Source organism: Pongo abelii, chromosome 10 (genome assembly GCF_028885655.2).
Source record: "Pongo abelii isolate AG06213 chromosome 10, NHGRI_mPonAbe1-v2.0_pri, whole genome shotgun sequence".
NCBI lineage: Eukaryota > Metazoa > Chordata > Mammalia > Primates > Hominidae > Pongo > Pongo abelii.
The window spans coordinates 60,984,305-61,008,205 of record NC_071995.2 but is presented as its reverse complement, the minus strand read 5'-3'; the positions used below and the strand labels follow the sequence as shown (position 1 = coordinate 61,008,205).

The 23,901-nt window shown below is 41.7% G+C and overlaps 1 protein-coding gene across 2 annotated transcripts in view; it reads left to right on the top strand.

Annotated features, from left to right (window-relative positions):
• The first annotated feature begins 1,663 nt into the window (after positions 1–1,663).
• The window catches only part of PPM1H (protein phosphatase, Mg2+/Mn2+ dependent 1H), a 291,476-nt gene continuing 269,238 nt past the window's right edge, over positions 1,664–23,901 (top strand). For both annotated transcript variants that reach the window (XM_002823467.6, XM_054527337.2), the window contains exon 1: positions 1,664–3,293. In XM_002823467.6, coding sequence (XP_002823513.4) covers positions 3,049–3,293 — 245 coding nt within the window. In that variant the 5' untranslated portion in view covers positions 1,664–3,048. The remainder of the gene's footprint in view (positions 3,294–23,901) is intronic.

Below are 23,901 nucleotides of genomic sequence, written 5' to 3'. Positions count from 1 at the left end.
ATCTCACTGATCCTTGCAGCTATTCTGTGAGATAAGGATAACTTTTTTTTTTCTACAATTCACACATCAGTTACAAAACAGTAGTTTCAGTATAGGACAATGTGGACAGTGTAGGACATTTCCAAATGTTTCTAAATTAGGTGTTTATAATCAAGGGAATGACTGCATTTCATGGATGTAAAATTTGCGAATATTCTATAACTCTGTGCTCAAGAATTTGGTATAAATTTCTTGGTTCATAAGAAACTGTCACTTACAAGTAAATGGTTTTGTTTACTGAAGAGAAATACATGTATTCCCCGACCCCCAATAAATCAGTAATTTCCAATCAGTACATTCCTGCATAGGAAACTGGAATCCAAACTATCTCTGAAGCAAAACAAGTTAGTGTTAACTGTTGTAACTTCATATCCTGGTTATGATATATATATCAGGCTATCAGTTTTGTGTGAAGGAAAGACCCACATGATTTGGTATTCATATTATTACCAATCTGGATATTGACTGAAGTTAGCTAAGCCTTATCAGATACCATAGGTTAAGAAAGTTGGGCCGGGTGCGGTGGCTCACACCTGTAATCCCAGCACTTTGGGAGGCCGAGGCGGGTGGATCACGAGGTCAGCTGTTTGAGACCAGTCTGGCCAACATGGCGAAAACCAATCTCTAATAAAAATACAAAAAATTAGCTGGGCGTGGTGGTGGATGCCTATAATCCCAGCTACTCGGGAGGCTGAGGCAGGAGAATCGCTTGAACCGAGAGGCGGAGGTTGCAGTAAGCCGAGATCACGCCACTGCACTCCAGCCTGGGTGATAAGAGCGAAACTCCATTTCCAAAAAAAATCAACTAAACAAATGGTTACTTACTGGAATATCTGAGAGACAATGATAAAGGTAGTTGTTCTACAACAGAAGTTTTCTTAAAAAGACGATTGTAAGCTTATATTAGACTCAATGGATACCAGAGAATGTGGTATGTCGATGTTTCACCACCACCCATATAATCAGAGATTTCCCATTCAGGAGTTTGCAGTTTAACCAAGCAAAGGTTAAGAAGACATATCTTGCATCATTTAAAATACTGCACAAAATAAGAAGAAGAAAAGGAGCTAAGATAAAATTACATTTATGTTTCGTAAAAAGTGATTTAAAAACTTCATTGATAGGAGTGGCATTTCACTGAAAGTTTAAAACACTGCCATCTTTTACATAAGTATTTGGTAGCTAGTAAATTAGAATATCTATACATGAAAAAGTTAAAGGGGGAAATGTCTTTTAAAAAGAATATTATAGATACTGAAGAAAAGACATCTGTGAGGCTTATCCAGGCCTTGCCTAACAGCAAGAACTCCTTGACTCACAATTCCTCTTCAAAGAATTGGCTTCTCCTTCAACACCTGGGCCACTCTCCTTCCCAAACACTGACTGAGAAGAAGGAGGGCCTGTATTCCCTGTTGAACTCAGAGCAAGCTGTTTGGTGCATAACTGCGTAAGTAAAACCAAATTCTGGCAAATTAAATAGGTAAACATGAACAGGATATACGTTCTATTGCAAAGTTTCCCCTCCCCCCAAAAAGCCAATATTTAAGAAATGTTAGCCTTGATGAAGTATTCAGTTTTTAAGATGTGTTTTCTAACATATGATCACCAAAAATGTTTTATCATTATAAGTATTTATTCATTTTTACTTTAGCATTTCAGTTGCTATGTTCTACTTAAGCGTCTTTCGTTTCATAAGTGCGCTTAGATAATTTTGCAACAATGTTCTGAATTAAGAAAATTCAAATACGACTGCATTTAAGTGTCTAGATAGTAAACAAGGTAAGCTTTGAAAAGATACTTCCGTTCCTACGTTGGAGGAAAATGCATTTATTTGTCTAGATAGTAAACGAGGTAAGCTTTGAAAAGATACTTTTGTTGCTACGTTGGAGAAAATGCTTGTATAAATTTATTTAACAATTAAATACTAATAGTCCCTGTTTCTTTTTCTTTTAGGCTAGTCAAGTGAAGCAAGCGGGAGTGGAGAAAGAACAAAGAAATCTGTAACTGGTTGTGATCAATTGTAAATACCACTGCCCTCAGACTAGCCTCTGATTTCTTAAGAGATCTTTTTTCTTGTGTATTAAGCTTATTCTGGGTTCGAAATAAGGTTTGCTCCATAGATAACGATGCATATAGTGGTAATAAAAAGAAAAGTAAATCGACAAATACCTAGAGAAAAACTTAATAATTCTCATGCAATCCGTATAGGCTTGTTTATTTTTAAGCCCTGGAAAGTCTCTTATACCCAGTGACTGCTGGTTTCCACCGCAGGACTTAGAAGCTTCCCACCCTGATTGCACCTGTCTCCCCTTTCCCCTCCTGCTCCCAAAGTTTCCTTTCTGGAGGGTGAAGGCAGCATTCCTCAGGAGTGGATTCTTCAATCCTTTTCCCGGCTGCCCGGCTCCACGTGACAGCCGCTAACACCTGTACCGCCTCCAGCTCACAGTGCCCCCATCCCCTCCGCCAGGTACCGACTCAGCCGGTCTCCCCCTCCCCCAGGAGGTCACGATCCCGGTGCGAGTCTCGCTTGGGCCGGCAGGGGAGGGGCTGAGCAACGGCCACCGCAGCAGCCTAAGCCCTTGCAGCCTGATTATCACATGACTCGGCGGCGGTAGCCGTGGCAGCAGCCGCAGCGACTCCGGGAGCTCGCCGGGTGGGCTCAGTTCAGCGCACGCCGGAGCCGAGCGCAGGGGGCGGGGAAGGGACCTGCTGCAGCTGCAGCCGCCTGGGCGCTCCTGGAACGCGAGGTGACTCCCCCGGCCGGCCCGCTCCATGCCGCTCCGTTGCGGAAGTGTAGCGGGGGGAGGCGGCGGCCGCCGCGGCACTGAGCACGAGAGGCCGGGGCTCGGCCCCCTGCAGCACTAGGCTCTGGGAGCCGCGCGCGGCGCGTCCCAGTGGCCCGGCTCCCCGTGCGCCCGGCGCCCACCGCAGCCTGCATGCCCCGCGCTGCGCCTTGCCCGGCCCCCGCCGCCTCCTGCTCGCACCGCTGCAGCCGGGCGCCGGAGTAATATGCTCACTCGAGTGAAATCTGCCGTGGCCAATTTCATGGGCGGCATCATGGCTGGCAGTTCAGGCTCCGAGCACGGCGGCGGCAGCTGCGGAGGCTCGGACCTGCCCCTGCGTTTCCCCTACGGGCGGCCAGAGTTCCTGGGGCTGTCTCAGGACGAGGTGGAGTGCAGCGCCGACCACATCGCACGCCCCATCCTCATCCTCAAGGAGACTCGGCGGCTGCCCTGGGCCACTGGCTACGCAGAGTGAGTGCAGCGACACCCGCGGCGCCCCTGCTCTCCTCGCGGCCCTTCCCCGCACGGTTCCAGCCCTCTTCTCTCCCTGCTTCTCGGCCTCAGGGCTCTCCACTAGCTGCCGGCGTCCAGGCCTCGGCGGGGAGCTCTTTACTTACACTGGCCATTTCCCTCTTCTCCCCACTCCCTCTTCCCCCAACCCAAGGACGCGGCGTCTCCAGCCCCGGTATGGGTGGTGGAGGGGTGGGTGGCAGCGCTGGACCGTGGGAAAGCTAAGGTGAGACAGGTCTGTGAATCCGGGGTCTCTGTCACTTGGGGAAAAAAAAAACGGGCAGAAAAGCTCTGAAGTTTGAAACACATAAGGAAAATCTGCTATCTGTACCCCCACCCTCCCAAAATATCGTTGACGCCCCCGCGTGATGAAGAGTTTGTGGGGTGGCGGTTTGGAGGAGATGTCACTGCGCCTGGGAGCTTGTGTCCGATTCCGGGAGGTAGCCGTGTCCGAGTGCGTGGTTGTACATTTCCGAAGGTCTCAGTTTCTCTCACTTTCAGCCCGCGAGTTCCTTCGCTTCTCCTTTAGCAGGTAGTAAAACGCTGCGCGTTCGGTAAATGCCAGTACTATTTCCCTCAGCCCTTGGGGAGGGGGAAACTTATTCCAACTGTCTAATATAACATTTTGGTAATCCGCTTTGGTGATTAAGCTTGCGTTTGACTGATCAGCTATTTCAGGAACCCACTGAGTTAGGTTGACGACCTACAGTGGAATCGGGAAAGGAGAGGTGGAGGATTTTATTGCCCTTCCCCCAGCTCCATGGCCACTTTTCCATTGACTATTAATAACCATCTTATGAATGGTAAGATAAGTAACGTTTTCCCTTCTATCTACTACCTCAGCTGTACGAAACGGGAAAACTAGGAGACATTTAGAATATAATTCGGGGTTATTAATGAACCAGGGGGTGCAAAAGTGCACGCAAAACCTGGTGGCTGGCACACCTGCGCCTTTTCCGTTAACCCCATCCCCTCGGTAATTTTGGCCCTCCCCTATCCGTGCACGGCCTCGCTGGTTGATTGGTTCGTCCGGGAACCAATCAGCTCTTCCAACGCCTGGGCGCCTTGATGCTGACCCTGTTCTGGTGGCCCGGATACCCCGGGGCAGGCTTGGTTCCCGACCCTAAGAGTTCCGGTGGGAGAGAGTGCTTGGAATCTGCTCTGCTTATTATCTCTAATTCTCCTTTCCTTCTCCTATCATCCTATAAACGCGTTTCTCCATGGGCTGAAATGGAAAACGTGTATAAATGGGGCTAGACGATTGGAGTGTGAAAGTGAGGAGGCAGAAATGCGCTTGATGGGAGCTCAGACAGTAAAAATTAACACATCATAAAAGATGAGCACGGAAGAGAACGTTGTGGGTGGCGAAGGTACAAAATAGCATTGTAACTTCCAAGAGAAAGCCAAAGTAAAAATAAACACCTGTGTAAGGAAAGACCTAAAGGAGAAAAAATTGCCTGCCAAACATACCAAACACTGTTTCTTGACTGAAATAAAAACGTTATTTAAAAGCCCATTTGGGCCGGGCGCGGTGGTTCACGCCTGTAATCACAGCACTTTGGGAGGCCGAGGCGGGCGGATCACGTGAGGTCAGGAGTTCGAGACCAGCTTGAATAACATAGAGAAACCCTGTCTCTACTAAAACTACAAAAATTAGCCGGGCGTGGTGGCGCATGCCTGTAATCCCAGCTACTCGGGAGGCTGAGGTGGGAGAATCGCTTGAACCGGGGAGGCAGAGATGGCAGTGAGCCGAGATCGTGCCATTGCACTCCAGCCTAGGCAACAAGAGCGAAACCCCGTCTCAAAAAAAAAAAAAAAAAAAAAAAAAAAAAGGCCCATTTGGACCCTTTACGAGACAGCAACTTGGAGGCATACCCCGTCGTATAATTGTGTAGATGGGAGTCCTTGTGCCTGCCAAACGCCTGAGATCTCTCCCCACTCCAGTGAGTTTCCCAGGGCGAGGGCGGAAAAGCAGGCAATGGTGAGAAAGTTATGAGAGGTAGGAAAGAAGATACGGAAACACTGAAGGTGAAAGCCGTTTGGACACAGTAAAAGGAAAGCCTCAGATAAGCATGAGGGAAAGGAACGAATTTCAGAGTGTTTGCATGCCTATGGTAGGCACAGGATGCAATGAGACACGCATGAGAGAGTGCTTAGAGGGCTCCCCCCATCCTCTCTGGGCCTCCATTTCCTCATCCCTAAAAAGTTATTTTTTTTCTTAGAATAAAACATGAGAGATATTCAACTTGAAGGCTAGGAAGGCCACTATAAAATGTTACAAATTTTAAACTTAGTGGCAAAAATAATACATGTGTGATAATTCAAGCAAAGACCTATTAAAAAAAAAAAAGTCAGCCCCTCTTCCCCAGCCCTAGCCTACTCCCTAGGAGTAATGAGGGTTCAATGTTTGAGTGATATTTGGCTTTCAGACTTCTTTGGATGCCCTCATAAATACATATCATGCGTTTCTTTTTTCTTCTCAAAATAGACTCATACTAAGCATATTATTCTGTAGCATTTTCACAAAACACTATGTCATTGATAGTATTCATAAGTAAACACAGAATTACCTCATTCTTCTTAAATATATATTATTGGTAATAGCTAACATAGTTAATGCTTACTCTTTAGTGCTTATACTGTTTTATATCATCTGATTTTCACAAAAGCCCAATGAGGTAGGCACTATCATTTCCATATTATAGTTGAGAATACAGAGGCACTGAGTGATTAAGCAACTTGCCCAGGGTCAAGCCTGTGTGTGAACCCAGGCAGTCTAACTCCAGAGCTCACAACACCAAACTCGTTCTCTACAGTAGATTAAATTATGATGTATTCATCTGTACCCAGGAATAGCCACTAAAGTCTTGGCCATCTCTCTCTTCTCACCTTTATCCCTGTCAGATGTTATACTGTACCGCTTCCTTATATCTTGAACTGTTAGTTTATCTTCCTGCAAAAATGCATCCTGAATGATCAAAATGGCTGAAATAAGGAAGGAAAGAGAAAGACAAGTAGGGACTGTGGCTGTGATCAGAAGCTGCCACCAGTAATGCTGCCCTTTCCTACAGGATTTACTGGGAGAAGAAAATTCTCTTCTCTTTGTTCTAGAAGGTACCTGGGAGGGGTTGAATAGGTAGGAAGATTGCTCAAATTGTGGTGATAAGAACTGTACTAAGGAGCTAATGCCTGAATCAGAAGTGATCTGTTTACCTCTCTAGAAAGTGAGTAACATTCCAAGCCTTCCTTGGGAGGAAAAATTGACATCTTTTGGTCAATGAGTTAATGTTGATGACTGACCCTTTGAGATGGTAGAAAAATAAAGGAGAAATGGTCTAATCTTTTGCCACTTACTGTTAATCCCTTTCAAGAAGAGAGACTCTATAGGCTATAGAACTAGAGAATTAGCCGTAAGCAATCCCTGCTAGACTTGAGGCTGCAGAAACGGAAGATTTTCGTTCATTTCAGTATTCATTGGCATTGTCCTAGATGGAATTTCCCAGCTCTTGAAAAGCTTCCTATTACAGCTGAAAAGTTTAGCCACTTGGCTAAGGGGTATTTGCAAGGTTGTAAAGCTCTGTAAAGCATTGTAGTTATAGATAACATCCACTAAGCTAAAATCTTTCTAAAAACATGCATTAGCAAGTTTTAAGTTTGGCTTTGAAATCAGTGACTGAGCCTGTTTGGTCTGCTCATTTGATAAAGCCCTTGGGGAGCAACAGGCTGACCCAGAGACCATGGGGCAGCTACTTCCTTTCTCTTAAATACCACCCAAGTGGAGGTTGGTTCATTTTTGTAATGGGTTAGGAACTCATTTTGGCTTTTTTTCTTTTTTTACCTGTTTGCCCAATTTTTATCCTGTTGATGAAACAGTTGGTCTTAGAGATGCCAGCAGGCGTGGAATTTGTGCCTGAAACTACAGCCGTAGGGAATGCCAAAGAATGTGTTGTGGTTTTGAGCAACAATATTGTGTATGTTAACGCATCATATTCAGGTTTTTATCAGTGACACATTTGTTTACTTGTACAGAAAGAATACATTAATATAGCTAATTTTACTTAGGTTATAGCTATAACTATAAAATTATTTTTTTCCTGTTTCTTATAAAAGTACCCCTGGACATAAGTACAAACAAAAAGCTACTTTGAGAGGGTCTGTTAAATGTATATCATACAAGTGTATGTCTCACAGAGTTGAAAATTATGAAATTTTTGATGAAATAACCTTATTTAAATCCAGCCAACAGCCTACAGTTATTTGGATTTGTTTTGGACTCTGCAGGCTGTCTGTCTCCTCGGTCATTGGCACTAATTGCTTATTACCAATAAATGGCATTAGTTGGCTGGGTAGTGGTGAAGACACAAAAACTACTATTTCTTTCTTGCCGCAAAGCTCGGAAATCCCCTGGCCTTTCTTTTTCCCTTCTAACCTTTCCTGGCATACCTGCCCCTCTTACTGATTGATACCTCTTTGCAGAACTCCTACTTGGAAACTTCCTGTTTGACTTTTGCAACTGAAGAAACTTGAGGTTCTCTACTCTTGTGTAAGGATAAAAAGAAGTGGGTGAGGGTATTTGCAGATGAGTTAGAAGTCCAGAGTAGCCTGAGCTATTTCAGCTACCTTTCTGGTGACTTGCAAAAGGTATTAATTTCCTATTTTAAAGCAGACAGCTAAGCGTTCCTTCATATTTCAGATATAACATTATAAAGAAATCATCCCCCTTAGGTGGAGCTCCTGGAGATGTCTCTTTTCTTAGGAAAATGCATCAGCTTCTTTCAAGGACTAGTGATGCTTCAGGCAAAGGGTTTAACCACCACGCAGGGTGGTGTTCACTATATGTTCAGTCCCAGTTTAGGTAGACATCTGCATCTCTGCTATGACCCCACTATACAGTGCTTTTAATTAAGGTTACAGCAGTACTAGTTGAAAATGTAAAACTGCATACTGGAATTGTTGTCTAAAAATACATTAATGATCAAGAGTTATTTTTAATTCTCAGTGTTTGGTAGAAATAAACTCTGGTGCCTTTATAGTTCTGTGATTTGCCTAATTTAAAGGGAGGATTAGTTAGCTTGTCCCCTTGAATTTATACTATCATTTTTCAGGAAGTAATCATTCATCTGCTTCCTTTATTTCTCTCAATTGATGAAATCAATGCACTCCTACTATGTGTCCAGCATTGGTCCCATGCTGGGTTCATAATATAATAAGACATAGTCATTATCCTCAAGAAAATTTTATAGCATAATTTTCTCCCTTTTGTACTTCTTTTGAAATTAAATTAAAATGAAATGGACTATTAAGGTTCAAAGGGACCAGCACCAGGAGTTTTGTTTTGATTGTAATGTCTTAATGCTTCCGGGTAATTTTGAATCTCAGTATTTGGAGGCTTTAAGTCACATTAGGGAAGAAAACTTGTTTTTTCCAACCAGTTTGTGATTAGCTTTGTACCTGAAGGCCCAAGACATTACCTGATGTTAGAGAGAAAAAATTATTCTGACACTTGTTACAATGCTAGGGAAGACTTTACTCAAGTCTGTTGCAATATAGGAAAACAACCCAGCTCAATACTGCATTGACAGCTGGCACTTGTAGGCAAAGAGCAGAGTGTGAGGGGTCAGTGGAATGGAAAGTTACTCAGCGGGGACATTAAACCAAACTAAACCGACCTAGCAGGATTCTTGCTGAAAGTAGACCAAAGACTTATAACATCAAAGGTGGGGAATGAGGAACTTGAGCAGATATCAAGTTTGGGGGATTCTTGCTAACCTGACTCAACAGGATTCTTGCTTAAGGAACAGGAATGGGGCCAACATTGTGGCCTAGTAGAGAAGAGAGGCCTGACTAAAGTTTAGTGGAGGAGAGAATCTTTGTCATCCTTGCAGAAGGGGGAGAAGGAGAAGAGAGTAGGTGGGACTGCAGTTATTTAACTATGATTTTCATTCTGATTTATCTGCATTACTTCTGTGCCCTTCCATAATTGACTGTGTTTCCTACTGACCCTGTAAGGAGAGCAGATGCCCTTAATTATGGTGCAAAAGAAGCAGGATTGAACCTAATTATACAACGTAATGTTATGGCAAAGAGTTGAGGAGCCTTTCCCATGTTGTTTTTTCAGATAAGTGGTTTTCACTAGCTTTCCAGTTTGGTACTACAGTAGATACTTTGCAAATTATTAGCTTAAGAATGGTATAGCATTTGATTTGTTTGGCCCATCTCCCATATACCATATAGTGATGGGATCATCCCTATTTATACTTTATTAGAGGCATTAAAAATTGCTAAACGCAATAGTCATTTGTTGAGCTAGTCCTGTGTGCAGGTTCTGTACTAAGCACTTTACGTATAAGGATTTAATAAGGTGAATGCAACATAGGTAAGTAATTTGTTCAAAGTAACAAAGCTTTTTAAGTGGCAGATCTTGGATTCATATCCAGTTCTGTGGAACTCCTACCTTTGGTTGTTTTTCACTGTGTCTAATGAAATACTTAAAACATTTTTAACCATGAGATACTCATTATAGGAAATTCAGATAATATAGACTAGTAAAAGGTGTGAAGAACAGAGTGAAAAATGTTTGTTAATTCATTAACCACTGTTAATATTTTAGATTAGGTCTCTCAGATTTTTTATATATGTATTTTTTTAAAAAAATAAAAGCTGATCATATGTTTACATGTCTTTTAACATGTCTCCTTCTCTTAAGAATATAAAATGGTCCCCTCTTCAACATATATTATTTTATTTTATTTATTTTTTTTTTTTGAGACGGAGTTTCACTCTTGTTGCCCAGGCTGGAGTGCAGTGGTGCGATCTCGGCTTACTGCAACCTCCGTGTCCTGGGTTCAAGTGATTTTCATGCCTCAGCCTCCCGAGAAGCTGGGATTACAGGCGCCCACCACCACACCCAGGTAATTTTTTGTATTTTTAGTAGAGATGGGGTTTCCTCATGTTGGCCACAGTGATCTTAAACTCCTGACCTTAGGTGATCCACCTGCCTCAGCCTCCCAAAATGTAGGGATGACAGGCGTGAGCCACTGCACATATATTCTTATATGTCGACTGCCTAATATTCCATTGAACGGCTTCCCGTTTATGAATCTCCCATTGAGCATTTAGATTTACTTTTAGGCTTTTAGTGAATATCTTCATATGTTTTCTTCAGTTCATCCAGTTGTTTCCTTATGATTAATTTCTAGACATGGAAAGCTTGGTTAGAAGCATATGCACATTCACAACTGTGATACATATCAGATTGGTTGTATCAATTCACACTGCAGCCAGCAGTGTCTACTGCTTTAGTATTAAGCCTTTAATATTTGTCAATGATCTGATAGATGAAATATACTTCATTGTAATCTGTTTGATTATTGAAGAAAATGAATAAACAGATGTATATACTTATATGTCATAGATATTTATTAGCCATTTAATTTTTTTTTTTTTTTTTGAGACAGAGTCTTGCTCTGTCCTGCAGGCTGGAGTGCAATGGCACAATCTTGGCTCACTGCAACCTCCACCTCCCAGGTGCAAGCAGTTCTCCTGCCTCTGCCTCCTGAGTAGCTGGGATTACAGGCATGCGCCACCATGCCTGGCTAATTTTGTATTTTTAGTAGAGATGGGGTTTCTCCATGTTGGTCAGGCTTGTCTCAAGCTCCCGACCTCAGGTGATCCACCCACCTCGGCCTCCCAAAGTGCTGGGATTACAGGAGTGAGCCACTGCACCCTACCCATTTAGAGATCTTCTTACGGTTTTCCTGTTTATATTCATTTTTCTGTTGAGATAATGTTTCATATTTATAAGAGCTCTTTATATTTTAAGGCTGTTCACCCTTGGCCTATTATGTTGTAATATTTTTTCTAACATGTTCATTTTTTAACTTCATTTTTTTTCTTTGCAATGCAAAATTTAGTATTTGGGTGGTCATACCTAATCTTCTCTATGGCTTCTATTTCATATCAGGCTTATAACATGTAAAGTACTGGAATAACCATCCTACTCCTTTTAGCTACTTACTGTCCTTGGTTGCAACTCATAGAAATGCCTTTGAGCTAACTTCGGGGTGGTGGGGGGAAGGAAATGGTGATCAGATACCAACTGTGTTATAGAACCCAAGTATAGGAATAACTTGGATTTTACAAGGGAGTGGAACCCTGAACTAGAAAGCTATCCAGCAACAAAGTGGCCATTCTTTCAGTCTTTCACAAGGGCACAGGTGACTTCTCCATGCCACCAACAAGCAACCAGACCACATCAACTGTGGCCTCAATTCCAATTTTGAATTTTTGGGAGAGAGACTCCAATTGGTTGTTTGTCTCAGATGTCCACCTTTCACATAGGTGATCATGGCTGCCAAGACCCACCCCTGAAAACGGGCAGTTCTTTAAAAAGGAGGTGGTGGTAGTTAGGGCTGGGCAGATAGTTTAGAAGATTCTACTACTATAGATAACTCAGTCAACAAATATTTGAGTACCTTATTTGTTTCAGGCACATATTAGAAGACAGATGAAATGACCAAATAGACAAATGTGTCAACAGGCAAATAGTGTTTGTGTCTGAATGTGTCTGCTGCCCTGCCTTGCAGCCCTTGGGGAGCTGTCTAGGCTAGGAATTCAAAACTGCCCCAAAAATGCCATAGAAGGGATAAAGACTCAGGCCAGCTTTGGAACTAAATATGGCTTGAAGGTTTGTACCAATAAATGAGTATTACATGTTAACATAAGATGATGTAGCTCTTCAGCCACAGGGGTATAAACCTGACTAGCATGACACACCAGAGCTCTGCTCATTGTTATTTGTTTGTTTTTTTGAGATAGTCTCACTCTGTCGCCCAGGTTGAAGTGCAGTGGCACAATCTTGGCTCACTACAACACCTGCCTCCCCAGTTCCAGCAATTCTCATGCCTCAGCCTCCCGAGTAGCTATGACTACAGGCACATGCCACCACACCTGGCTAATTTTTGTATTTTTAGTAGGGATGAGTTTCCTCATGTTGCCCAGGCTGGTCTTGAACTCCTGGCCTCAAGTAATCCACCCACCTTGGCCTCCCAAAATGCTGGGATTGCAGGCGTGAGTCACTGCACCCCACCTGCTCACTGTTATTTTTATTTCTTTTGCTCATCTCATTTGTCTAGGCAGGTAAGGTAATGACAGACATATTTGGTGAATGGATGTTTATTTTATAAAACAAAAGTTCAACTTCTATAGTTTCCCCTTTTTAAATTAGTCTAAGATATTTACCTTTTTCCCTTATTAGACATGGTTTTAATTTGATATTCATCTATTTATATTATTTTTGTAGTTTAAATGCAGGTTTATTGAGTGCATTTCCTTTTTTTGAGACAGAGTCGAATCTTGCTCTGTCGCTCAGGCTGGAGTGCCGTGGTGTGATCCAGGTTCAATGCAGCCTCTGCCTCCTGGGTTCAAGCGATTCCTGTGCCTCTGCCTCCCTAGTAGCTGTGACCACAGGCATGCGCCACCACACCTGGCTAATTTTTTGTATTTTTGGTAGAGATGGGGTTTTGCCATGTTGGCTAGGCTGGTCTCAAACTCCTGGGCTCAAGCCATCCACCTGCCTTTGCCTCCCAAAGCGCTGGGAGTGCAGGCGTGAGCCACCACACCCGGCTAATTGCATTTCTTGAATCAGTTGAAATCTCACGTTTTGTAGTCTGCTACTTGTATTGTTATCAAATGTCATCTAGGGTTTCCCTGAATATTAGCTTACAAAGAAAATGTATTCTGTTTTTTCAGAATATTCTACATAAAATTCTGTGCCAGCCATTTGGCTATGAGAAAAGCTTAGAAAAAATAAGACCAGTGGATGATAGTCTCGAATGTAGTAAATTTGTACCTCCTTATGCACTTGTATTATGTCACTGTTTACCTCTGTTTGTGCAAGCATGGTTGAAGGACTAACATCAAAATTCAGAAACTGGTTTCTGTAAGAAATTTACTCTAAATGCTCAGCTGACAGAGATTATGTTCAGAAGACCAATGGCAGCACTGAAAAGTCAGCCATGTGGGTGATTCTTACAAGAGGCTTCCATCTCTGTATGTGTAACCTGGGATTTGTTCCTTGGATAAGCATCCCACCTATGATTAAGTGAGTCACCTTTTCAACCCTTTGAGTTGGTGAACTGCCTACAGTTGTCGAGCTGGCTACTGCCCCACTTCATCCCACTCTGGGCCTCAGTTTCGTCTTACAAAATGGGGTCATTAACTGCATTGGTAGTTCTCAGAATTTTTATTTTATTCTGTAACCTTTTATCATTTCAAAAATATTGAGAAGACTGACATGAGGTTATTAACTTTTTATTTTGCCAAGTGTGGACATAATCAAATCTGTCATCTACTATCACCAGTGTTTCATGAAATAAAGGATTTTTTAAACCAGAAGCATAGAGGCATATAACCTCAGCAAAACAACAGTTTTTAAATCAAATGCTTTTAGTTTTATGAAAATATTGTTTCTATTTTTCTAAATTTTCGTGGACTCATAAAACCATGTATTTTACCTGCCCTAGAGGATTGCCAATGCCCTTTCCAGTTCTAAACTCTGTGAGTTCCTGGGGTTGGGCCAGGAACCAAGTGTCTTGCCCTCAGGGCTGAGGTTTTTCACAGTGGGGCCTGCTGCCTCCTTTATTGTGATTATGACTCGGAATTATTTTCTCCCCCAGCATTTTACTATGAAAATTTTCGGCCGGGCGCAGTGGCTCATGCCTGTAATCCCAGCACTTTAGGAGACCGAGGTGGGCGAATCACCTGAGGTCAGGAGCTCGAGACCAGCCTGGCCAATGTGGTGAAACCTCGTCACTACTTAAAATACAAAAATTAGCCGGACTTGGTGGTACACACCTGTAATCCCAGCTACTCGGGAGGCTGAGGCGGGAGAATCACTTGAACCCGGGAGGCAGAGGTTGCAGTGAGCCAAGATTGCGCCATTGCACTCCAGCCTGGGGGCCAAGAGTGAGACTTCGTCTTGTTAAAGAAAAAACAAAAAAAGAAAAAAAGAAAATTTTCAAACATGCAGAAAAGTTGAAACCATTGTAGACTTAACACCTATATGCCCACCATCTAGATTCTGTAATTCACATTTTGTTAGATTTGCTTTATCATTTATCTGCCTGTGTACCCATTTCTTTGTCCATACATCAGTCCATTCTTGAGTTATCTCTAAGCTTCTTTTTCCTTTAGTGCAGTGGCCTTAATTTATGCTTTTAAGTTCTTTTCCATAGAAAAAGACAAAAATAAGTTTGAGTGACTTTGACATCCTCAGTTGAGAAAAACAGCAGCAATTGGGTCCTTGTGCATGGAAGGGGCCACCTCAGACTTCAGTTTTATAACATTGGCCCCTGCAAATGCTCACTCAGTTGATAAGCTTCCCATAACTTCGCATCCACATAGTTGAGCTTCACATGGGGTCAAATTGGAGAGTATCTCTTTGCTATGCTCTCATTTAATTAAATTAGGAAATCTGCCTAAAACTTGAATCACTCCTTTTTTCAGCTGGTGGCCAGGCAGGAATGCTCCCTGAAGAGCACTCTTCAATAAAGACTTCAGAATGTGTTACTTGAAAAGTGCTCATGATGAATCAAGACATCACTGTGTTTTCCATACTTCTGAAGTAGAGATTATCCACTAACAGCTTAGGGAAAGCAGAGTACCCGCTCAGCTGCTCTTTTTCTGGTGTGGTCAGACCAGCTGGGTCCTCTGAAACGTGAATCCATAGTGCTTCCTTTGTTATACTATTTCTGACTCAGTTTTCTCTAAACGGCTGTAAAATTTAACTGCCTAGCTGTATTTTCTTTCTGTGGACTTTATGCTCTCATATTTAGGAGAAAGAATAAGAGAACACCAACTTACATCTCTATAGCTCCGGATGATTATTAAGGCCCTGGTCTGTAATGCTTAAAGGTAAGCATCGGTTATCTATGTTCAATAAAAGAGGAAAATGAACCCCAGAGAGAAATCAAGTTACTTTAGAGTCTCAGGCTGTCCCATGACCCTGGTGACCATCACTGAATCATTAAACCTGACCATTCATTGTGTGAAATTATTAAAAAAAAAAAAAAAAAAAAAAAAGACATCCTGTTCCCATAAACAAAATGCCACATAAGGGAATTAAATGCATTTTATTACTCAAAGGAAACTAATTTTCAAGAGACTTTACATTAAATAAAGGCATGTTGGCAAATCAAGTTTTGTATAAAAGGATACATTTAACAGTACTTTAAAATAGTTCTATTGAGTATAGTAGTCTCTTAAAATTATACTTCCTTACTATATGTGCATTCCTAAGTATAACAGTCCAAACCTTGTCAAAATTACTATATTTTTGGACTACAACTGCTATTTTAAAATATTTTAATGTTTTTGGAAAGCCTGTATGTCTTAAAAACCAATCTGTACATTTTATGTAGTGATGTTTCTTTTCTCTAAACTTAATAAATACAGCATGTGTTTTAACATCAGTAGCTCTTTAGAAGTAAGGAAATGTACTTAGGAATTCTGAATAATGGGGCTCAAATCGTAAGTGAGGTTTTATGTGAGTCCCCTGTAAAATTTAATTTGGGAGATTTTTTACCTAAGTTTTACTTAAGCAGAGTCAAGTTTTTTGTTTGCTTGTTTGTCTTAGAGATGGCGTCTCACTGTGTTGCCCTGGCTGGAGTGCAATAGCTGTTCACAGGGACAATCATATCACCCTATGGGCTCAAGTGATCTTCTCACCTGAGCCTCCCAGGCAGCTGGGAATTGTGAGTGGGCACCGCCACACTTGCTTCAGAGTTGAGTTTTAATGGGAATCTTTCAAGTTAGTGAACTTTGGGGCCAAAAAGTGTGACAGCATTCAGTGTAGCATTCATACCTTTGGCTTTGGCAGCGTGGTCTCTTGGGGTGGCCATCTTGAGTGTGTGCATCTACATTGCTGGCTTGCACAAGCCAGGCCTAATGGAGCCTTGCTGGATGCATGCTGTAATTAATCATCCCAGGGATGTGGGCAGACAGATCAATTACTTGCCCAGCTGAGAGGACCAAAGTGGCTTGCGTGCTCTACTGTACTTTCAGGGAGTTGATAAATAGACATTTAAGCTATTAAAAAACGGTGCATCTTTACCCTGTGATCTTTTTTGTATAAGTATAGGAAGGAAAAAAATCTTGTGATAAATTGATTTTTTTTTAAATGAAAATATGAACGGGCGTGGTGGCTCATGCCTGTAATCCTAGGACTTTGGGAGGCCGAGGCGGGTGGATCACCTGAGATCAGGAGTTTGAGACCAGCCTGGCCAACATGGCAAAACCCCATCTCTACTAAAAATACAAAAACTAGCTGGGTGTGGTAGCAGGTGCCTGTAATCCCAGCTACTTGGGAGGCTGAGGCAGGAGAATTGCTTGAACCCTGGAAGTGGAGGATGCAGTGAGCCGGGATCACTCCACTTCACTCCAGCCTGGGCGACAGAGTGAGACTCTGTCTAAATAAATAAATAAATAAAAAAAATAAAAATGCTATAGATTATTGAGTTTCTATATTTAAGTGGTCTGCTATGGTGTACTAATCGTTATTATATGCCTTTTTGAAAAGGTGAATGTTGACAAATTATGTTACACACAGTCAGTAAAAATAAAAGATGGAGTGTAAATGTTCAGTAGGAAGCAAATTGTAAGGTACAGTGACTATGAACAGCCTATAAGAGGGTGTCAGTGAAAGCAGGAATGGGAAACCAAACTGATATTAATAAAGAAGGGACTATTAAGAATTTTTTCTTTCTTTTTTTTTTTTTTTTCTGATGCCGGGTGCCATGGCTCGTGCCTATAATCCCAGCACTTTGGGAGGCCAATGCAGGTGGATCGCTTGAGATTAGGAGTTCAAGACCAGCCTGAGCAACATAGCAAGACCCAGTCTCCACAAAAAAAAAAAAAAAAAAAAAAAAAAAAAAAAAAAAAAAAAAAACCTCAGTCAGGTGCACCTGTGGTCCCAGCTACTTGGGAGGCTGAGGTGGGAGGATCACCTGAACCAGGCAGGTCAAGGCTGCAGTGAGCTGTGATCACGCTACCACATTTCAGCTTGGGTGACAGAGTGAGACCCTGTCTCAACAACAAAAAAAGCAATTTTAAAAAGAGGATTTTTTGTAATATAAAAGAGGAAATAGCTATAATATTTTGTTGTAAATAAGTAACTGATGAGGATGGACTCTAAAAGATATGTTTGGGACAAACAGTAATTTTATCAGCCTTTTAGGACAGTGTTTCCCCATAAGGTATGGTTTGGAGTGGAGCCAAAGAGTGAGATTAGATGCCCTCTTGGCATCTCTCCCTGTGATTATTAACAATGAGGCTATGCCACAGAGGACCATGCTGCTCTGTTGTTAGAACCAGGTGTCCAGAACTGGGCTGGTGACTCAGTGCAGCAGCAAATGGGAAGAAGAGAAGAACTGGCAACTCTGACTACAGCAGCTGGTGTTTATTTATGTATTTTTTTTTTAAATCTTGGTGTTCAGCTGGGAATCACATGGGCCCATACTTGAAGCCCTGCCTGTCCTCTTCTCCCCATTCCCCTGTCATCAGTTTAGTGCTGACAGAGACTACCTGGCCACGCTGCCCTTTTGCCCCTTGCACACCACCTGAAGCCCTGCCACCTGCCTTGCCATCCTCAGAGGGACCACCAGATGTGATTTGTCTCTGGTTCTGGGTTCCATGAGGACTTGTGCTGTAAATTCCTCAAGTCCTGGTTCCTAACCTTCTCAACATCATGAGCCCTTTTATTATTTCTTTTTCTTGGATGAATTCCTTGTGAAAAATTTTGTCCAGCAAGCTGTATTAAATAAGCATTAAGTTACTCCTATTAAAAAAAAAAAATTAACCAGATACATCGTATCTCCTAATCACGAAGGTGTAGTGAAAATCATATTGAACTGATAACATTTCAGCCAAAAGCAAAGGATTAACCTTTGTTAACCTTGAGTACTTCTTGCCCACAATGTTAGTCATTAGCTTCTCCCCTACCCCCCACCCCCCAACATTTAAAACAGGTTAGATCTCGTATTTCTACCTTTCCAGGTCTTCAAGGAGCCTAGACCACTGGCTAGGACTCTCTGCCCACAGGTTTGGATTTTGTATCACCTGAGTTACCAGCAAACTTTGCTCAGATGAGTGTCAAGATCATTTTGTTTGGGTTTCAGAAGTGTAGCACCTTCCTCAGGAACACTATTTTAACGTCCCTGATGTCCTCTTTCTTGTTGAAAAACTGTCTTTTAATAGTTTTATTTTCTTGCCTTCCAAAGTGCTACAAGTTGCCCAAGAGGCACAATGCATGTCAGCTGCAAGTTTAATTAAACTCATGCTGAGAATATTATTTTTCTAGCAGAGTTTGACCCTTTGGCAAAAGTTTCTCTTGTAAAAATGTCTATCTCCACTGACTGTGGATGAGAAGAACTTAAAATTATCTTTAGGTGTTTACTAACCTGTCAAAGTGGAGGAAGGCATTGGTTAGTCAGGAACTTAGAACATAAACTATCCATATATTCTATCACCTGTAATTAGCTTCAATTGATAATTTGTGTGCACCTATTAGTACATATCTATTTTCCAACTGCGATAATTCTACATACTGATGAGTTTTTTCACTTCAAATGGAGTCACTGTCTTCCCATGTAAACAAATATTTTACTCTATCATTTTTAATAGCTGCATTGTATTCTATTTATGGTTGTAACACACTTTTTTTTCCTTGATGTTAGCCAAGTTTTTACTATTGAAAGCAGTCCTGGGATGAACCTCCTTGTAGATAAATCTTTGCTAAGCTATAATTTGAAAAGTGACATTTTTCTGGGAAAAATACTCAAAAGGGACTTTCCTAATATTTCTTGTGACATTATTTAATAGTTAGAAAAGATCAATGTTTAGACTGAAAATTGTTTTGGGAAGTGTTAGCTATATACTTTAATGTACTTTACCAAAGTAGTGTTTTGGTGAGCTGGACATACTGATTAAAAAGCATTATTGCTTCACTTTAATATTTAGGTTTCAATTGCCCCTATTTTGGTAACATCATGCATTTACTGTATGCTTCACATGTCTTAAGAGGCAAAAGATACAGAAGTTTTAACCTTGGGAGGCTCACACTCTTCTTGGGAAAATAAGTTAATGAAAAGTTGAGAACCCATGCACAGCATGACAGAGGAGTAGCATGGTGCTGGGGTGGCACCATGATCAATAACTTGAAGGGGCAGCTTGAGGTAGTCTTGGCTCTTTCCCTAGCCAGTCTGTGGCTTCAGCAAGCAGCCTCACTTTTTTAATCCTCAGTTTGCATATTCATAAAGTTAGGCCATCGACTTAGCCCTTCCCAGCCGTACAGTGCTGTGGGAGTAAGTGTCATAAGAGAAGTTGGGTACTTCTTAATTTCTACTGACTTTTCAGTGGGATATTTGTATATACTTCACTACAAATTAATATTTTTTCATCTGCCTTGTCTGCTTTATCTTAAAATCTCTGAATATGCATTTTAACAAAAAGTGGAAGTGAATTGGAAATCTAGTTACATTTGATTTTATGAAACAAATGTCTAAATCTAACAGCACGAAAAACCAAGTATGGTGTAGTGGAAACTAATCCCCTTGCTTAGAGGATAGTATCCTGCTCTCCCCACCCTTTACAGCATGAAGAATGAGCACCAAGCACAGGTTATAATATTGTCTCCACAAAAAAAATCAAAAAATAAAAATAAACTTCAATAGCCTATCCTGAATTAAAAGAGACTAAATGTTTAGGCTTTTCTCCCCTAATTCTTTTAAAGTAATGTGATATGTTACTATATTGTCCAGAAAGGATGATTTGAAATATTTGCCTGGAAGGGGGATATGCTTCAAAATCTTATCAGTGAAGCAAACAAAATCATGGTGGTGATGACAAGCTTTTCCTTCCATTTTGGAATGTCCATTTTGAGACATGGTTCTGTTACAGCCAAATTATAATTTGTAAGGTATGTAGATATCTAATTAGGGTCGACCAAAAGTTGAAAAAATGTAAAATTGAAAGCTCTTACTGATCCTTCCAGGAAAAAAGGGAATGAAGATCACAACTAGATCTGAATTCAGCCTTTCCATTTAGCCCCAAGTTGTCTGTAGGTGGGTGACCCGAGGACATCTACATAGCTGTCAGAATTGTGCTGCCACTTGGCACAGAGCTAATGTTCTCCCACTTTGGCAGTTAAATTGCCACAGAAAGCAGCTGCACTTGATGTAATTTTAATCAATACTTTGTACTTATACGTGGCCCTGCAGCCACGTGTCACTGTACTGCTCTCAGCATCTCTGACCTGAGTAAAGGACGCAGAGGCTTGCTTGAGGTTTGGTTTTGAAAATTCGCATAAGTCAAATTGTATTTTAAAAGCACCAGGAAGCTTGCTTTGTGACCTATGTCAGTGCAAGACATTTTCATATTGTTCAGAATGGTACTGTTAATCAGTATTGGTTCTTTGTAAGTTGAACTTTTCACATGCTACTTTTTTCTTTTTTTTTTAAAGTAGAGGGTAACTAGTGGTCTGTTCATTTCAGATGTTAAGTGACCGACAGCTAGCATCAATAGCTCCTTGAAGGTCATCAGGGTTAAGTGGCTAAGGATGAATGACTGGGACTCTGCCTACATCAGCTTTCTCCCTAATGTGCTTTTGAATATTCTTCAAGGATTGATTTATTACCTTTCAGTAACTCCATTTATACCAGAACTGCTTCAGCATCCATTTCTATAGTAGAGTTCTTCTGATTTAAGTACAGTTCATTTAAAACAGTATGCTCAAGTAATTTTTTTGTCACCAAAAAAAAATACTCTTGGTGTTTGCACTTAAGTACATATCTTTTCCTGAGATATATTTATTTTTACCATATCTCAAAGCAGTGATTTACCTCATCAGTAAAGCCAGTTTTGCAGCTTTGTCAGGAATCTAAATAGTTTATTCTATTCAGTAAATTATCATTGGTTAGGTACTTATAGACTTAAAGATGAACCATCTCTACTTAACATTCACACTTTTCAGACTGTATTATAAGACAGATACCAAAACAGAAGATGTTTAGATTGTGTTATGTTATTAAATGGTTTGCTAGTTAAAATTGTTTGTTAAAGAAAATAATGTATGATCAACAATGCCCATATTTAGCAAGCCATATTAGTTACAAGTAAAACTTAAGACTATTTCAGCTAGGTTGACAGAAAACCATTAAGTTAACTCAGTTTTCAGTCAGCTAACATTTATTAAACCTCCTCATGGAGTGTAAGGAAGGCTCTGAAGGTTAAAAAATATATTTTCTATTTTCAAGGGGTTCACAAGTTAGCAGGGGAGACATTGTGTGTATAACTATAATATAATAAGCTACTGTGATGAAGGAATTGATCAAATGTGATGGGAACCCAGCAAATGGACACAGGCTGGTTAATTCTAAGTTTGGAGAAAATGAGAAGGGGTGAGCAAAGCTGACTGTTCGAACCCTGGAGGAACGGGTGTTGTGTAGAGGAGGCACATGAGGGAGACAGCAGCATGAGGAAGGTCCTGGCGGTATGAAAGCGGCTATTTCTGGGAATTAGAAAAATCTTTTGTGACTATTTGTAGGCCTGTCAGAATCCCCACGTGGAGCCTGAACCACCTGACACTAGACATATAATGATTCTCCCTTCTTACAGAAAGAGTGGGTGCTGGTAACATTTGACTGCTCTTTAGGTCTGCCAGGCATGTCCTCTGGAACCTCTCTGTAGGATTGGTGATTCCCTTCGATCATGTCTGAATGATGCCTCTGTATTTAGGACTCTTGCTGGGCTGCTCTTGGGTACACCTGTGTGCTATGTATCCAGGATTGAAGGGGAAGTGGGAGGGACTTTCCTTTTCAGGTAAAACCTGGGATTTGTCATGGATGGAGGTCCCAGGTGAATTCACTAAGGACCACAATTTTTGCTACAGAAAAGGTAATAATCCCTCATTTGCTGGTTTGATCACCTGGAGGTTTCCTGCACAAACTCTGCTACAGCTGTGCCCAAAGCCCTCCAACCATTCCTGATTGAACCACGCAGGGAGCAGAGCCAGTGCTGGAGCAGACAGCAGAACTCCTGAAGGTCCCACGTGAGGCAGAGGGCTGCAGGCGCTGCAGGCACTCACCACATATGCCAAGAAATAAAGAGCCACTGAAACCCTAAGCCAAGTTGCTTTTGTCCTGAGATTTCTAACTCATTGCAGTTAAAAATCATCAAAGTAAGAGTCCAGAAGGCACTAACTCTTAACAACAACAACAAAAAACAAAAACTGCATAGAGGCAGGGACAGGGCTGAAGAGGTAGGTTTGCATAAGATTGTGAAGGCCCTTGTATGTCATCATAAGGAACTTTATTTACATCATTAGCAATGAGCAGCCACAAAGAATTTTTTTTAGTAAGCAAGTATTGGGAATGACATGAGGTTTATGTTTGGGAAAAGTAGCAGATACGGGAGTGAAACAGATGAAGGGTGAGGTACAATGGTGAGATGGAGAAGAGGCATTGTTGGAGGCTTTCTAGATAGTAAAGCTAATAGATTGCGGGACTGTTTGGGAATAATGAAGAGAGATGTTAGCGACATCTAGCGCATACCCTTCTTTCTCCGTGTGGGCACATGGGAGGTTTACACTTCTCTGCGCCCTTTGTAGGTAGATGAGTCCATGTGACTAGTTCTGGCCAGTATATTTGAGCATAAATGAAGTGTCACTTCTAGGCTGATGCATATAATTGTCATTGGAAGACCTTCCAGTATTGTCTTCCTCTTGAATGATAATGGAGAAGGCTAAATGTTAACACTCCACACAGCACACTTGTGTCTTCCATTTGTTGTCCTAGCGTCCTGTGTCTTTACCCCTCCATCACCTTCCCTCTCGCACAGATGTGCTAAGTCATTGTTATTGGGTAAAACAACACACTTCCTCTTCCAGGCTGCATCACCCCTTCAAGTTGCTGTGTGTACTATTGCTCCCTTTTTAAGAAAATGTTCCCCTCCTTGACTTAGTTTGTGTTGCTGTAAAGGAATACCAAAGGCTAGGTAATTTATAATGAAAAAAGGTTTATTTGGCTCATGATTCTCCTGGCTGGAAGATTGGGCATCTGGTGAAAGCCTCTGGCTGCTTCCACTCACGGTTGAAGGCAAAGGACAGCCAGCATGTGCAGAGGTCACATGGCAAGAGAGGAAAGGAGGTGCCAAGCTCCTTATAACAACCAGCTCTCAGGAACTCATAGAGTCAGAACTCACTCATTGTCATGAAGATGCACCAAGCCATTCCTGAGAGATTTGACCCCATGACCCAAACACCTCCCACTAGGCTCCAATTTCAACACTGGGGATCAGATTTCAACATGAGACTTGGTGGGGACAAACCAAACTACAGCACTCCTTTATTTCCTTCCTTATAGAAATGTATATTGGGCCAGGCATGGTTGCTCACACCTGTAATCCCAGCACTTTGGGAGGCTGAGGCCAGTGGGTCACTTGAGGTCAGAAGTTCGAGACCAGCCTGGCCAACATGGTAAAATCCCATCTCTACTAAAAATACAAAATTAGCCAGGCA